Raw genomic sequence first — 15,455 nt, 5'->3', positions numbered from 1 at the left:
TAAAACCTACAGAGCCTGCTGGTTTGAACCCCTCATTTCCACCTATTATAAGTATGCTGTGTCCGGCCAATCCCATCACCTCTTCTCATGAATGTACATAGTCAATTTTCCCTGCTCTCCCCCATCTGCAACCTTTCTTCCCACTGTACCCTTTCCATCAACACTCAGGCCCACCCAAAATTTTCTCTCTGGCCACAAGTTCCTGTTCTATTCCCCACTCCCCAGCTAAGCCTCTAAAAAGAGTTGTTTAGATGGTCAACAAAAACTAAACAGCGTGCCTTTAGAACGGAGTGGGCGCTGATGCACCGGAGCACTGCCTTGCATGTCTGCTACCTCAAACTTCGGAATGTTACAACTGAGCAAAATAACCTCTGGCCTGGGCCTAAGCAACCTTGCTCCCCAAAAACGGTTTGCAAAGATAACAAGATAGCAGTTGTTACGGCTACTGGACTGAGGACTGCAGGTTACTATTGCTAAGTTAGCTTACCTGAACCAAAGGAAACACCTTCCTTCTACTGATGTGATTGCCGCCCCCCTTTCCCATAAATACTCATTGCCTGTGTTTCCTAACTGCAACATTATCAGAGCTTCTACCTGAATCAGTGCTTCCCAAATAACTATTCTTTTTTTTAATCTCAAATAAATTCTTGTTGATCTCACTTTGAAAGGCTTTTACATTTTGCTTAATAAGGTCTACCATCTCTTTAACCAGTGTGTACAGGTAAATGTTCAACTGGCCACAAAAAAGGGAGCCCTGACTGGGAGCATTTGCAGATCTCCAGGGTACACGTCAAGGGCCAGCTAACTGGCCACCTGTTTTTGTAAACCAAGTTTTATGGCCACACAGCCAGGTCTTATTTGCATACTGTCCACGGCTTCTTTGAACTGTGATGCCAGGGCCAAAGAGATGCACACTGGGTGCACACTGTCCTCAATAACAAAGCCCATTTTAGGAGCAAAAAATAATGATGTTATCAAGAATTAATCTAAAACCATAGGTACAACTAACATAAATGTTGATCCTACCATAAAATGCCCCTGCATATTTAAACGTAGCCACACCAGGGTGCACAATAGAAGGCCTATTCCGTCTCAGCTTCAGGGAGCCCAACCCATTAGGGGGGGTGCAAGGGGTGAGATTGGGACCCCAAATACCGAAGGGGCCTTTTATTTAATACTGCTCTTTTCAACCTCCTACTGGACTAAGGCACTGAATGGAAGACAAAAGAAGATGGGGGAGGAAATGAGAGCATGAAAACCCAGTGTTAAGGGTAGATAATTAGGAATTACTTACCAAGCAACTTCCACTGCTGGGTTTTCTCTTTAAATTCAACAAATGGAGAAAAACTGGAAGGCACAGCTATAAGAAATGGATGACAGAAACAAGCCACACAGGTCAGAGAGAGTGCTAAACTCAGAATAATGAACACCTCTGAGCTCTGAGGTAACTTCTGAATGTTTCATGGTGTATCAGGAGAGCAGAGACCTCCAAGGCACAGCATTATGCAAAGCCACACGGGTTTAAACCAATAAAGCTGCAGTGCAGTATGAGAATTAATCAGATAAGGGGGGAGGGGGTACTGACCTACAGAAAAAAGCTCCTTACCTCGGCTTTCGCCAGCAAGATACTGCAGTGCTGGCAACACCAACTCCGCCCAGTTGGGGGCTGTGGAGAACCAGCTATTGAGGGAGCTGGCCGGAGATGACTGCCAATCCAACACCCGCTCCTCCAGCTGCAGGAAAGGACAGGCAGACCCAGTTAGAGTCCTGCGCTAACCAGTAACTCCATGGATGTGCCAGAGCAAGCTGGGGTCCACCTGTCCAGTCTGCCCAGGACAGAATGCAAGTTAGCTGTAGACCTCGGGGGCAACCCAGAGCGCTCCTTTTCTAGCTACGGAGCATCGAAAATTTCTACAGTTTGAAAATTCTAATGTACATATGACTTTCCCAAAACTCTTACCACAGGAAGGCTAGACTGCCCCTCCAGAAGCAATATCTCCAGTAGAAGAGAGAAAAAGCTAGAAGATATTTCATTGATTCCAAGGCAAGGCTTGAGGTCCTCAAGAGGCCTAATGAGGGAAGAAAAACATGAGCACACAAAAGACCCAAGAACACATCCCTAGACTGGTTTAGACTCCCAAGCCTCCTGTCAGTCATAAAAAAGTTCAGTGAAGGACCACACCACACAGTTCCCCTAGTAGGACCCCTCCGACTCTGGGCTCGGGGTTCAACACAAACCAGTCCACACCAGCACCAGCACTGGGCACACCCTGAGGGTTAATCTGCCACCTGCAGACAAAAAGCTCTGCGGCCCACTCACTCCTCCTTGATCGCGGGCACTGCCAGTGGAGACGGGGCCTGCGAGAGAGGCGGCAGCCCCTCGGCACCGCTCAGGGGCTCAGCCAGATCCTCTGCCTCTGACTTGATCGTTTTTATCTTCTTCTTCTTTTTCTCCTCTTTTTCCTTAACCTTTTTCTTAAGGACAGCCAAGTCATACAGAGCTGGTAAGAAAAAGCAACACAAATCATAGAACTGCATTTCTACATCAGGAAGTGAGAAGTTTCAGCTGCATATTATTTGCTCAGGCCCACCAGTTAAAGAAAGACAAATCTCAAAAATAAGATGCTCAGTTTTGTTTACTGAACTCAAAGAGTGATTTGCAAATTAACTTAAACAGTTATTAAGGAGCCCATAATGATCTGCTGTTCTGACTTTGTATTCACTATCCACCCATAAACCCACACAGGCAAACACAAAACAATGTTATTTGCAAGAAGAAGGCTGTGATTTCATTCATTTTCAACATGGAGGCAGGCTCAGGAAATTCACCACCACCCTACAGGGTGGCGCCCTACAGGGGACGTCCCGTACCTGCTAAAGAACCTTTCCTGCCAGCGTTCACTCGGGTCATGATGTCATTGAGAGTCAGGTCTCCCGTCAAAAGGTCCGGGTGGTCCTAGAGTGACAGTCGAAGAGTTGTTATGGAAGCCCAAACACAAAGCTCAAACTGCTTGAGGTCTTGCCAATTTACCCAACAGATACTTAGATGTTACATGCACTTAAGGAAATCATGTTGAACTAAAAATATACACAGATAAAAACTGCTCTTCATAATGAGCCAAAGGAGAGCCCAGTTTCAACCTTCCTATTGTACTGCATTTACAGTTTATAAAGCTCTTTCACATTCCTTATCTTATGTGTTCTTCAAACAGTCTTGTTAAATATCATACTTTAAAGTCTGAAAATGGGACCCGGAGAAATAAAGGGATCTGCCCACCACCACCGGGTAAGCGGAAGACAGGCAGAGAAGTCAGCTCTGACCTCCGCTATGGGACCCTCCCCAGATCACCACTCTGCCCAAGGCAGACGGCCCTTTCTTCGTCCCCTGCACTCTCTGGCTGGGCTGCACTGGAACTGCCTTGAGTTGAGGCAGTAACAGAAACAGTAAAAAGGGGGAAGAGCACTGGATCTGACCCAGCTCTGCCACGTACTAGCCGAAGGGCCAAGGGCAAGCTCCTTTGCCTCTCTGAGCTGTGCTAACATGGACACGATTCACACAGCGGTCTTGAGTGCACATTAAATCAGACACTATGTTAAGCAGGCCCTATAAAGTCAAAGCATGTGTCTTCTCACATTGCCAGTTCTCCTGTCCTCTAACAGTGATAAGGAAGCAGAAAGAAAGTGGTGACTACCTGTATCTTCCCTACAACAGCCAACCCAGAGATTTCATACTGACAACCGCTAGTGACCACACACACCCTCCCCCCATCTTACTGGTTGGTGTTTCCGCTTCTCGTGGTGCTTCTTTAACATTATCTTCAGGTCACTGTCCCCCAGTTCTATTTTATCTGAGAGAAAATGAACCAAACCACACAGACCAGATCATTCACTCGCATGACGCTGAAACGTAAAACCTCTCTGGTCACCTGGGATTCAAAAGAAGGGTGTTTCTGAGCATCCCTCTGACTAGTGCCCTACAAGCACCACATCCTGAACTGGCCACAGGTCAACTCTTCAGTGTTTCTACACGTCGGTCAGTACCAGTGGCCTCAGTGACTCAGCCGCTCCTAAAACATACTAAAGGTTTTACACTCTTCTCTGATTCCTAGCCCAATAAAAATCCCCTAATTTCACAGGCTCTGGTCACCCCTTCTGTTCTATTATTAAGCTGTCCCTTAGCATCACTATTTTGTGTTAAGATTCTGCTTTAGCCCAAAATACCAGCTGATCAGCTCCTAAGAAAAACTTTCAAAGCAAAAAAAGGAAGGAAGAAAGGCCTACCTACTTGTAGAAAGGTGGAATTATACATACACTTCTCCACATTCTCCTGGCGGGTAAAAACCTAGCCCCCACCACCCTCTGGGGGCGCTCTTGAGTCTCCCTGCAGAGGCCCCAGAACACGCACACAGCACCAGCGAGTTCTCACCTGCAGTCTTCATATCCGTGGTTGAGAGCGTGGGCACCACCCTCAGGGGCACCGCGGGGCTAGGAGAACGCGCCGGAGAGCTCGGAAGCCACGAGCTGAGATCTTCAAAAGAAAATTTTTCTTGTAAATCCAACGTGGCTGTGGACTCCAACAGGGGAGATTGGGTAAGTGGCCATTTGGGTTCAACAAGGGCAAGCCAACAACATGGAGGCCAGGGTTCCACATTCCTTTCCGACCCTTCCCCAGGCGAACGGAAGCACACTGAGGCCATTTAAGCGGCTCGTCCAGGAGGAGAGACTTCAACAGAGTGGTGGGGTCGCACTGCGGCGGGCCAACAGTCACTACTACTCTCCTGTGGGGGGAAAGCGGTTCTCTCGAGTGGCACAGTAGGGCCTGCCGCGCAGGGGTCCTCTCACCTGCGCTCCAGCGCCTCTTAGGCACGCAGTCACGCCCACCTTGCAGAAGGCCCGCCCCCACGAGTGGAACAGCAGACTGGGGAGACAGATGGCTCCAACCCAGCAACAAGCTGCGGGTGCGAACCCAAAGCCCGGGCCGCCCCACGTGCCCCACGCCTGCGGCCACTCACCCTCTTCATCGGAAGACAGGGCCGTGTCGCCACACTCCTCCTTCACCTCCCTCAAGATCTTCAAGTAGCGCTGCTGGGTCCGCCACTCCCGCTCCTCAGGGGTGCGGGATGGTGAAGGGCGCTTCTGCCGGAAGGAGAGGGCCGGGCCGCTCCGACGGGCCATCTCCAGGAGGTCCTGGGAGGGGACCAGAGAGGGGACCTGTCATCACCGAAAGCCTGGTCTGGTCCGTTCCCGAAGTCTGCATTTTCCTGTCTTTGTTTAACACGCTCAACTCTCTCCCTCTAGACCACAAAAAAGATGCAGGTACAAGTGTGCTGAAACAAAACGGGCCTATTTTGACTACTATGTAGGAAAATTCTAAAACTGAGTGTTGACCTACTCCACCAAAAATGAATACTCATTATATTCAACACTGGACACCCATGTTTCCTCCCCAAAGCTTAAACCAGTTAAAGCCGGAACAACTCCCGTCCGGCCCCAGGGCCAGAGCTTGAAGCACTGCCTGCCTGTCGGGTCTCCCGGAGGCCCCCTGCGCTCGCACGAGGATTCCAGAGCAGCTGCCTCTCTCACTAAGCCAAGGCAGCTCTGAAAGCCACTGATTTGTCTTGGTAAATACTGAAGCCACGAGACTTCACCAAGTTCAAGAGGTACCTTTTTATTACTGTATCAACACCTCTGAAATCAGAGTCCATCTTAAAATCACAAGATAGGCTAATGTCACGGCTCAATTGGCAGTGGTTTGTCCTCACTGGTATCTTTCGTATTTTGTACCTGAGCCACTCCTTGGCACCACGTGAGCTGTGAGCTCACTGCCCACGTCCCAGAGCCGGCTCCAGCACTACTTACACTCCGGGACGCCAGGATCTGCTTCAGCAGCCGATGGAAGTACTGCTGCTGCGAGCTGAGGTATCGCTTGTACTGCGACTTGAAGCACAGCTGCCGATACTTGACCACCTCAGGGTTAAAGTGTCCATCTTAAAAAAAGAGGTACAACTATATAGACACCAGGCAACACACATTTAATCCATGCTTCAAGTGTGGTGAACTCTACTAAACTGGAATATAGTATTGGGGGGGGAGGTAACACCCATTTACATGGAGCCTGCAGTCCAGTGGGAGAAACAGCAAATAAACAGGTAAACAGATAAAGAATATTCAACTCTCTTAAGTACTACAGGGAAATTAAGAGAACTGCAAGGGTAAGGAGAACTGAATCAGGAAAGGGATCCTGAAAGAGTAATGCGTAAAATGAAGCCTAATTAAAGCAACTGTTGCAAAATACCGACAACTGATAAATGTAGGTGTAAGTTGCATGAATGTCCATTGCATTAGTTTTCAACTTTTCTACATGGTTAAAAGTTTTCATAATGAAAACCTGGAAGAAGTGGGCCTTCGAAGGATGTTCTGACCTTAAAGAAATGTCTGACGGCAAAAGCAGAGTGGGCCATGGCTAAGTGGCACAGAGTGACCTGGGAAGGGGGGCCGAGAGCAAACCAGACAGAAACGTTTAGGTCATGGTGCGGATTTTACCCTACGTGCAATGAAGACAATCGAAGGGTCTGAAGCAGGAGAACGACACCGCTGAGTGAGAGAGAATCTGTGGCAGAGGTCCGGGTGAGAGACAACGGTGGCTTGGCGCAATGCTTTCCCTCCACGCCCAGTAAAGACCAAGACCCCAAAGGTGGCCTGCAAGGCCCTTTGTGACCTGCCTCGTGCCACCTGGCCCCATCTTCCACCAGTTTCCCTTTTCCTCTTCTCCATCCCCACTGGCCTCCACGCTGTCTCCTAAACTGGCCACCTGCCCTACTTTTTTGAGGCCTTTGTACTAAAAGCTCGCTCTGCCTGCAAAGCTTCCTATTAACACCCAATATTTTCACAGATTACTCTCTCAGCCTTCGTGAGGTTTCTGTTCAGATGGCACCTCACCAGAGAAGCCTACCCAAATACCGTATCCAAAACAGCTCCTTCCCCGCACTCTAGTCCCAATACCCTATTCTCTGTTGCACTTAAACCAACAAACACTTGCTCATTTATCATATTTTTGTCTATTAGAAGGTAAGGTCACTACTCTATCTCCAGAACTCCAAAGAATGTCTGGCATAAATGAGCTGATTAGTAAACAGCGAAATGAATGGAAGTGGGGAGACTTGGGATACATTTCTGAGGGAGAAAGATCAGACCTGCTGACAGTCTGGATGCTGAGGCAGGAAAGGGAGCAATGGAGAGGTCGGCTGAGCACGGTCCCTCGATCACTGAACATGAGCTGCGGGCACCACTGCCGGAACGGGGAGGTCTAACAGAGGCCCATTTGGGACACATTAGATTTGGGCAGGCAGGCTTCGATGAGAATCGAGAGGGAAAGACCGCGAAGCTCATCTCTGAAAGCTACAATAAGGGCTCAAAGCACAAGGTGTTCCTCTTTTTCGCCAAGTGCCCTAATAGTGTCCAAGGTAACTAATAGCTACACACACTCAGAACAGTACCTGACACCTAACTGCCACTACATGAGGGCCTTGCCTGTATTACCTCATTTAATCTTCCTAACACTCTCATAAGGAAGGCACTACTAAACCCTCATTTCACAGATAAGGAAGCTGAGGCACAGAGACGTTAAATAACTTGCCAAGGCCACACAGCTAGCAAATGGGAAAGTCAGGTCTGACCACAGGTAGCCTGGAACTCCCAAGCCCAGCTCTGCACCACCTGCGACATGGCCTGTTGTAGGGAAATGGGGAATCTGGCCTTCAAGAAATGGGCCAAGGGTTTAAGGTGACTAATGCTGTTTGATGTACAGAAATGGGACTAACGTTCTACTTCTTTGCCTCTGTGCTTCTTCAAAATTATATTACTTCACTCTTTAGCTTCCCTGCTTTTCAGACAGTCAATAAATGCCACACCTCTGTCAAAATATCATTTAGGTCTCGGCCTTAACGCCATCTTCTTAGAAACCTCTGCGCCATGAGGGCCAAGTGGAGGAAGAAGCGAATGCGCAGGCTGAAGCGCAAAAGAAGAAAGATGAGGGGCAGAGGTCCAAGTAAACTGCTAGTTTGTGTACCCATGGAAGCCAAAGGAGCAGAAATAAGGGAAGCCAGAGGCCAGGGACACTGGTACAAATCATTCGACTGCATGCCTGCTATCGAGAACTTGTCGATGGACGGAGAACATACAGTCTGATCTCCGCGACCACCTTTTGAGAGACTCACGCTGCTCTTACAACAACAGTCCCTTTTGGTCCTTTGCCCTGGACCTGTGACATTCTGGACTGGTTCTGTTAACATTTGTGGCTGAATGTGTACAATAAATCATCTCTTTCTTAGTTGAAGAAAAAATATATATATCATTTAGGATACAGTGAATTAAATACTTAAACTATTATTTTAGTAATAATTAAATCAATCATTAGTTAACAGATTAAAACAGATCATTAGATTTAATTGCTTTCACTGTTCTTCATGTGACTCCTGGGAAATTTGAAACTGAACACGTGGCCCGCTCATGTGCCCGCTGCTGGCTGGACCGCAGCGAGACGGAGCCCTGCAGTTACTCCGCGTGGAGGAGGATGCTCCCCAGGTAAGGGTCTGAGCAGCTCACTCTGGCAGCCACGTGAGGGTGGCTGCTGCTGCAGCCCTAACGGGAGTCACCCTGAAGGGGTGGTGGCTGCGTGCAGGTGGCAAGCGTGGAGGTAAGGATGGAACCGAAACAACCGTGACAGAAACCGTGAGTGGGAGAGGGGTTAGCAAAGGAAGAGGGCGGGGGAGTCAAAGACCCAGGAGGAAATGCAGGACAAGAATCCCTGCTGCAAAGGGGAGAGAAGTGTCAGGATGGAGACAGGGGCTGGGGCATCCAACACTCAGGTCGTCAAGAAGGGAACGAAAAAGCATCTGCTGGTTTGGAAAGTCCATGTTCATTAAAGAGACACGGAGCAGGGGAAAAACTTCAATGATTTAATAACAATTAAAGTGGTTCTTGTTGGGACAACTGGTGAGATACAATGTAACAATGTGCCAATGTTAAACTTCATATTCCAACACAAAAAAATTTATCTATTTTCTGTATTTTTATATGATCATTTGTGGCTATGTGAGAGAATGTTCTTGTTTTGCAGAAATTAATACTGAAAAATTAAGGAGTGCTAGGTCTGCAATACTCTCAAATGGTACAACAAAATTAAATAACACAGTGAAACCTCGGTTCTCAAACTTGATTAGTTCCAGAAGGCTGAATAAGAAGGGATTTGTTCGAAAACCAAACCATTTTCTTCCCATTAGAAATACAGGTTTCAGCAGGAAAGGGTTGTTGAGTCAAGAACCTGAGTTTTATCTGACAACTGAGACGCTTTTCTGTGAACAACCTGTTCAAGATGGGAGACGTCTGAAAACCAAGGCTTGACTGTAACAGTGATGATATATACAGTAAAGATAAGAGTAAATGTGGCGAAATGTTAATAATTGGTGAACCTCAGGAAGGGTGTCTGTTACACATTCTCATAACATTTCTGCGAGTCTGAAATTTAAAATTAAAGATCGGAAGGGAAAATAAAAAGAGGTCCTGGTGGCAGCAGCAAGAACAGGCCTGCAGGCCAGGAGAGAACAGCCACAGGGCTCAGGGCATAACACTGAAGGGGCAGCTCCAGACGCCTTTCCAGGAGTCTGGAGACAAAGGGAAATGACAGAGGAAGATGAAGGGGACAGATGGGGAAGGACTTCTTTGAGCATGAGACCCTGAACACATCTACGGACTGGAAAAGAGCGAGTGGAGTGGATATCCAAGCCAAGAGCACGCACAGGCCAGAGGACAAGTAGCTGAGCAAAGGAGGTCCCAGAAGAGGTGACAGACAGAAGGATCAAGAGCAGGCATTAATGTTAAGCAGAAGGGAAAAAATCCTCCCTCTGAGAGAGTCAAATAGGTCAGAATGGAAACGAATTCAGTAAGCTGGGGTGGAGGATGGGAGTGAGAAGCTGGAGTTTATGATGAAGGGTCCTTTCCTTTACAAACTAGGAGGCAAGGGAGTTTGATAAGCATTTAGAACTTAAGGGAAAGGTGAACGTTTCAAAAAGAACCAGGAAACCAGGAAACATAACCACACGTACAAGAATACCAATAAGAAATGATAGCTCGCACCTGAAACTACGAAAATATTTTGTTAACTGTAGTTAAAAACAATTTCTTTTCATTAAAAAAAACAGCAATTGATAGCTGAGTTAAGACTGATAACCATAATAACCACAGTAATGCGACTGTCTTCAGCAACCATGGAACTGAAGTAGGACACTGGACGGGGGAAACATGCAGAAATCCCAGCCGTGACACTCCTTGTCTGTACCCTCACCAGACTATTACATCATTCTAGGGAAAGACACGACAGCAAACTAGATGGAGGTAACACGATGGAGGGTCCCTGACGTGGCTCCTCTAAAACCAAGGAAGCCCCGTTCGAAGAATTGGTTTATTCCCAACTGGACCCCTGGCTTCCGTGAAATAAACTTTTGCCAACCACAGAGGGGAATTCCTCTCTAAACTAATAATCCACCAAAGAGACCGTAAGATAGTAAGGTTTAAATGGCGTTTGCAGCTGTCAGTTTAACAGAACTTAAGGAGACGCACTGTCCTCCCAGGGCCTCCCTCCAAAGCTGCTTCTCCCCAGGAAGGGGGAGGGGAAGAGGCTTCCTCTGCTTCTCTCCACGGGACAGAGAGAAAACCGTGACGTAAGAGCGGTTCTAAACCGTTTCCAATCCCCAGTGCAATGACTGATTCGGGAAAAGAATCATTACTAGGTGCTAAAATCACTGAGTAAAACAAAGGCTTTCGGGAAGTAAGAGTATTACATGGTCCCAAATGTATTACCCCACAGACTGCTTCTTAATCACAAAGAAAAATAGGCACCCTCAGACAGTAGGTGTGACAGACCTCACTTAAACGAGGGACCAAACACGGCATCACCAACACTGGACAAACTAACTTCGTGTGCCTTCTGAAATGATGGCAGAAAAGAACACTTCCCACACAGCGTTCCTGGCAGAAACATTTAACCCCGACCTAATCATGAGAAAACAAGACAATTTCCCAGAAGACAGGATGTTCTACGTTCAAGTGTCCTAGGCTCTTCAAAAACGTTAAGTGTTTTGAAAGACAGGCAAACCGGGTAGAGGGCACCAGACCCAGGAAGCTAGAGATGTGTGATCCAAACACAACGCGTGAACCTTGACTTGGTCTCGGATTTAAGAGGCAACTACACAGGGCATTTGGAACAACTGAGAAAATCTGCACGCGGGACATTCTACGATACTACTCGCTCCCTGTAAAAGGTCTCAGTGTGGTAACAGGAGTGCGGTCACGCGGGAGAACATCCTTGTTAAGAGATACACGCACACTGAAGTACTTGGCTGTAGTCTCATGTTTTCTGCAGCAAAATGTATGTGATTCAGACACATATATGCATCTAACACACGTGTGTCGTGTGTGTGTGTGAGAATGCAAACAGTAAGCTATTAAAAACTTTCAGCCTGGCTGGTGTGGCTCAGTGGACTGAGCGTGGACCTGCGAGTCAGAGGATCACAGTTTGATTCCCAGTAGGGGCACGTGCCTGGGTTGCAGGCCAGTTCCCGGCGGTGGACGCATGGGAAACAACCATGCACTGATGTTTCTCTCCCTCTCCTTTCCTTCCCCTCTAAAGATAAATAAACAAATTTAAAAAATAAAAAATAAACAAAAACTTTCAAAGACTAGTCATGAAGGTGCCTCTAAGATGTTGGTAACGTTTTATTTCTTAACCTGGATAGTACTTTTACACAGCTGAGTTCATGTTATAATGAATCATTGAGCAATACACTTACGATTTACAGATTTCCTATGTAACTGAAAAATTTTATTAAAAAATAAAAGAATGGCCTAAGCATCAGTGTTGCACACAAAACCACTAAGTCAATACCTGTACATACGAATAAATAGAATAAAATGAAGGAAGGCTTATTCACCTACGTGAGCGTGCTCCCACCTTCCACCCCTCTCAAAAAACAGACCGCTGAGCTACACACCGCGGAAGAGCTTCTGGGCGATGTGCAGAGGGTTTCCAAAGCGGAAGTTCTCCCCACTGAACAGGGCCAGGATGAGCCGGCTTTGCTGCTCAATGTCGTCCTCAGGGAAGCGAGGCAGAAACTGCTGGAGGTGTTCGCGCTGAGAGTCACTCAATACTTCTTCCCATGTGGAGAGGCTGACCACATCAAAGAATATCTCAGGCTAGGAGAATGAGAAAAAAGCAGGAAAAAGCACATAAGAGGGAAAAAAAGGTCTTTAATTCAGTTTTTTTTGTGTATGAGTGGTAAAACAGACATGACATAAAATTCACCATTTTATCCACTTTTAACTGTACGGTTCAGTGGCGTTAAGTACAGTCACACTGTTATGCACATCACCATCCAAGTTTTAAGTTTTTGACACAAACTAAAATTCTATTGACAGCAACTCAATTATCAAAACTGAGAGATTTGTAAAAACCACATATAAACCAAAGTCTTACACCAAACAGCAAACAGTAATCCACTGGAAAATTATCTCAGCAGAGAGAATCCCACTTGGAAACCATTTCTGCCAGAAAGGGACATGATGGCAAAGGTCGGAGTTCAGCTTAAAAGGAGTCGCAGGGAAGAGCTGATACAGGAGGAGAGAACCTGAGGCGCTGAGGTCACCTGCTAAGTGAGATGCAGCAGGATGGAGTTCACTTTCAACCCGACAATTACATGCTGGGTATCTTCTGTGTGCTAGACACTGAGACAGACTAGTACTACATACGTATTATCTGGATGTGCAAAAACTAAACACCAATTACCACGCAGTTTAAGTAGTTTACCTATAAGCACATAAGAGAAGCACGCATCCCAGACTTAAGGTTTCCGAGTACACTTACCCAAGGAATTGACATTTTAGATAACAAGGGACAAGGGAAAAAAAAAGGATGGTGAGGCAAGAGGGTTAAAAATCCAAGAAGAGTAAGAATTCAGGCAATGTGTGGCTGGCATGTGGACAGGGAAGGAGAGGTGAGGCAGCGGACAATAGAAAGAGGAGCAAAGGCCCTGTAAACAGGTTAGGGACTTGTGACTTTATCCTAAGGACAACAGAGAGCCTCTGGAGGGTTTAAGCGAGAGACAACCCAGAAATCCAACCACCTTTTAGGCGTCTCCACGTGCGCGCACCAAAGCGCCTCAGGTTCAGTGTCCAACCTCTTCCCCTGCAAACCTACTTTGGCACCAATTTATTCCTCACATCTCAGAGTCAGGTTTTCAAAACGAGTGTTTGCTGACTGAATGACATAAGGAGATTTTCTTGAAAGAGTATGCAGAGTAAACACAGGATGACACATACCAACTTTAGTAGCTGTTACTTGAGGTGGGAGAGGGAACAAGGTAAGGGCAAAGCAGTGGCTTTAATTTTATCTCAAATTTTTAAAGAATTTTATTTAGTTAGTTTTAGAGAGAGGGAAGGGAGAGAAACATTAACTGGCTGCCTCTTGCACACGCCCAACCAGGAACCTGGCCCACAACCCAGGCACGCACCCTGACTGGGAATCCAATCAGTGACCTTTCACTTTGTGGGACGATGCTCAACCCACTGAGCCCCACGGGTCAGGGCTAATTTTATCTAAAATGTTCGACATACTGTGAAAGAAAAATCTGAACCAAATACAAGTAAAAAAATTATCTCCTAAAACTGGATGATGCACAGATGAAATGTTTTATGATGCTCTATACCTACCTTATGCTTGAAGTACAGCAAAATAAACAAGGTAAATAAACAGATGTTTTAGCACACCTAGTACCTTGCACATAATAAGCACTTAGTAAATGGTAGCCACCTTAATAATAATGCAATTAGAGCCTGCCTGTGAAAGTGGTCAAAGCATGTTGACATGCTACCCTCTCTCTACTTTTAGAGAGAGGAAGGAAGGGAGGGAGAAAGGGAGAGAAACATCAATGTGTGGTTGCCTCTCACATGGCCCCCACTGGGGGACTTGGCCTGCAACCAGGTATGTGCCCTGACTGGGAATCGAACCGGCAACCCTTTGGTTCACAGCCCACGCTCAATCCACTGAGCTGTACCAGCCAGGGCTGGGTTTGGTTTCTTGATTCACAATGTGAGTAACCTTTTTAATGCAAACATACAAATAATTCTACTCTTAAAACCTAAAACCTCTTGATAATTGCTGAAAATTATCATGTTAATAATAGGGCTTTATAACATATTACCAAGTTATGCTGACACATTATTAATCATGCAGAATGTAGCTTGTAATTTCTTCCTTAACCAGATTATTGAACAAATTCTACACACACACTCAATACACGAGATCCCTCTGGCCGCAATGCAGAAAATGAAACAGAAGGAGCACAGAAGACTGAAAAGGTTTGTAGTGGCGGCTGTGGGGAAGCTGACAGAGAGGAGACACTGGTGGGGACACGGGGACTTACATCCTCCAGGAGGTCCTCAGGCAGACTGACCCTGGTGTCCCCCAGGAGGCAGTCCTCCATGATGCGTGTGCCGTGGCCATCTCCACATGGACCCAGTTCCAGGGGGTCTGTCAGCATGTGATCCAAGGAATCCATTGTTTACGTTCCACAGGTAATCTAGACAAATACACGCAGTCGCACCTTAACAGGGAAAGGCGGAAGTCCCAGGACCCGACTGACACGCGCCTTCAGAAACTGCTCTGGCCCAGAAAGTACTCGATCACAAATCTACCCCATACCGGATCCGCACACCCTGACCTCGGCTTAGCAGCTCTTCTCCCTCCCTTCCAACCACCACACGCTTGTCCGGACTGTCAAACCCGATGAGACCTCTCGTTACTCAGAACGCGTCTACAGTAACTCCCAAATTTATAGAATTTCTTCTACTTTCATTTCACACATAAGTGAAATGAGGCTCGATAAACAGATCAGCAGAGTCCGTAATTTAGGAGTTCCCAGGCCAATAACCTCTCCTCTATAACAGAATGTAACAATTTAATTTTTTTGTTCCTTCACAGAAGAAAATTTGCTGAAAATCCACATAGACTAATAAATCAGCCACTAACAATAAGTTATTTAATAGAAGCCTTTTAAGTGCTGGGACTTTCTTGTATCTCATTTAACTCTTACAACTGTGCTAGACAGGGTTATTGTATCTATTCTATAGATATTAAAAGGATCAAAGCAGACAAGTAACTTGCCCAACCCCAGAGGTGGGACTGAAGTTCAGGTCTACCTGACTGCAAACCCATTTCCTAACTATACACACAATACGTCATATATAAAATTCCAATTTAAACCATGAAAAGGGAGCATCTTAATATGACTTCGTTAGTCCAAGTAAACTCCTAAGGCACCAACAACCAGTAAAGAAGTGACCACCCACCTCCAGCTGGTCCATCTCATATTCATACCCACATAAATGTTATGCTATTTTTCTCT

General features: G+C 46.5%; 1 protein-coding gene across 9 annotated transcripts in view; it reads right to left on the bottom strand.

Moving 5' to 3' along the window:
- Positions 1–15,455, bottom strand: part of NFRKB (nuclear factor related to kappaB binding protein) — a 33,488-nt gene that overhangs the window by 16,610 nt on the left and 1,423 nt on the right. For 7 of the 9 annotated variants that reach the window (XM_037038141.1, XM_037038146.1, XM_037038145.1 and 4 more), the window contains 11 exons: positions 14,475–14,630; positions 12,048–12,249; positions 5,860–5,987; positions 5,013–5,187; positions 4,427–4,564; positions 3,775–3,848; positions 2,872–2,956; positions 2,321–2,501; positions 1,961–2,069; positions 1,607–1,733; positions 1,295–1,360 (listed from right to left, as the gene is read on the bottom strand). In XM_037038141.1, the coding sequence (XP_036894036.1) occupies positions 1,295–1,360; positions 1,607–1,733; positions 1,961–2,069; positions 2,321–2,501; positions 2,872–2,956; positions 3,775–3,848; positions 4,427–4,564; positions 5,013–5,187; positions 5,860–5,987; positions 12,048–12,249; positions 14,475–14,609 (1,420 nt within the window). In that variant the 5' untranslated portion in view covers positions 14,610–14,630. The remainder of the gene's footprint in view (positions 1–1,294; positions 1,361–1,606; positions 1,734–1,960; positions 2,070–2,320; positions 2,502–2,871; positions 2,957–3,774; positions 3,849–4,426; positions 4,565–5,012; positions 5,188–5,859; positions 5,988–12,047; positions 12,250–14,474; positions 14,631–15,455) is intronic. The other 2 variants (XM_037038148.1, XM_037038149.1) reach the window with 1 other exon arrangement.

Source organism: Sturnira hondurensis, unplaced genomic scaffold, assembly GCF_014824575.4.
Source record: "Sturnira hondurensis isolate 20B ecotype Veracruz unplaced genomic scaffold, ASM1482457v3 Scaffold0024152, whole genome shotgun sequence".
NCBI lineage: Eukaryota > Metazoa > Chordata > Mammalia > Chiroptera > Phyllostomidae > Sturnira > Sturnira hondurensis.
This window is presented reverse-complemented; position numbering and strand designations above follow the sequence as displayed.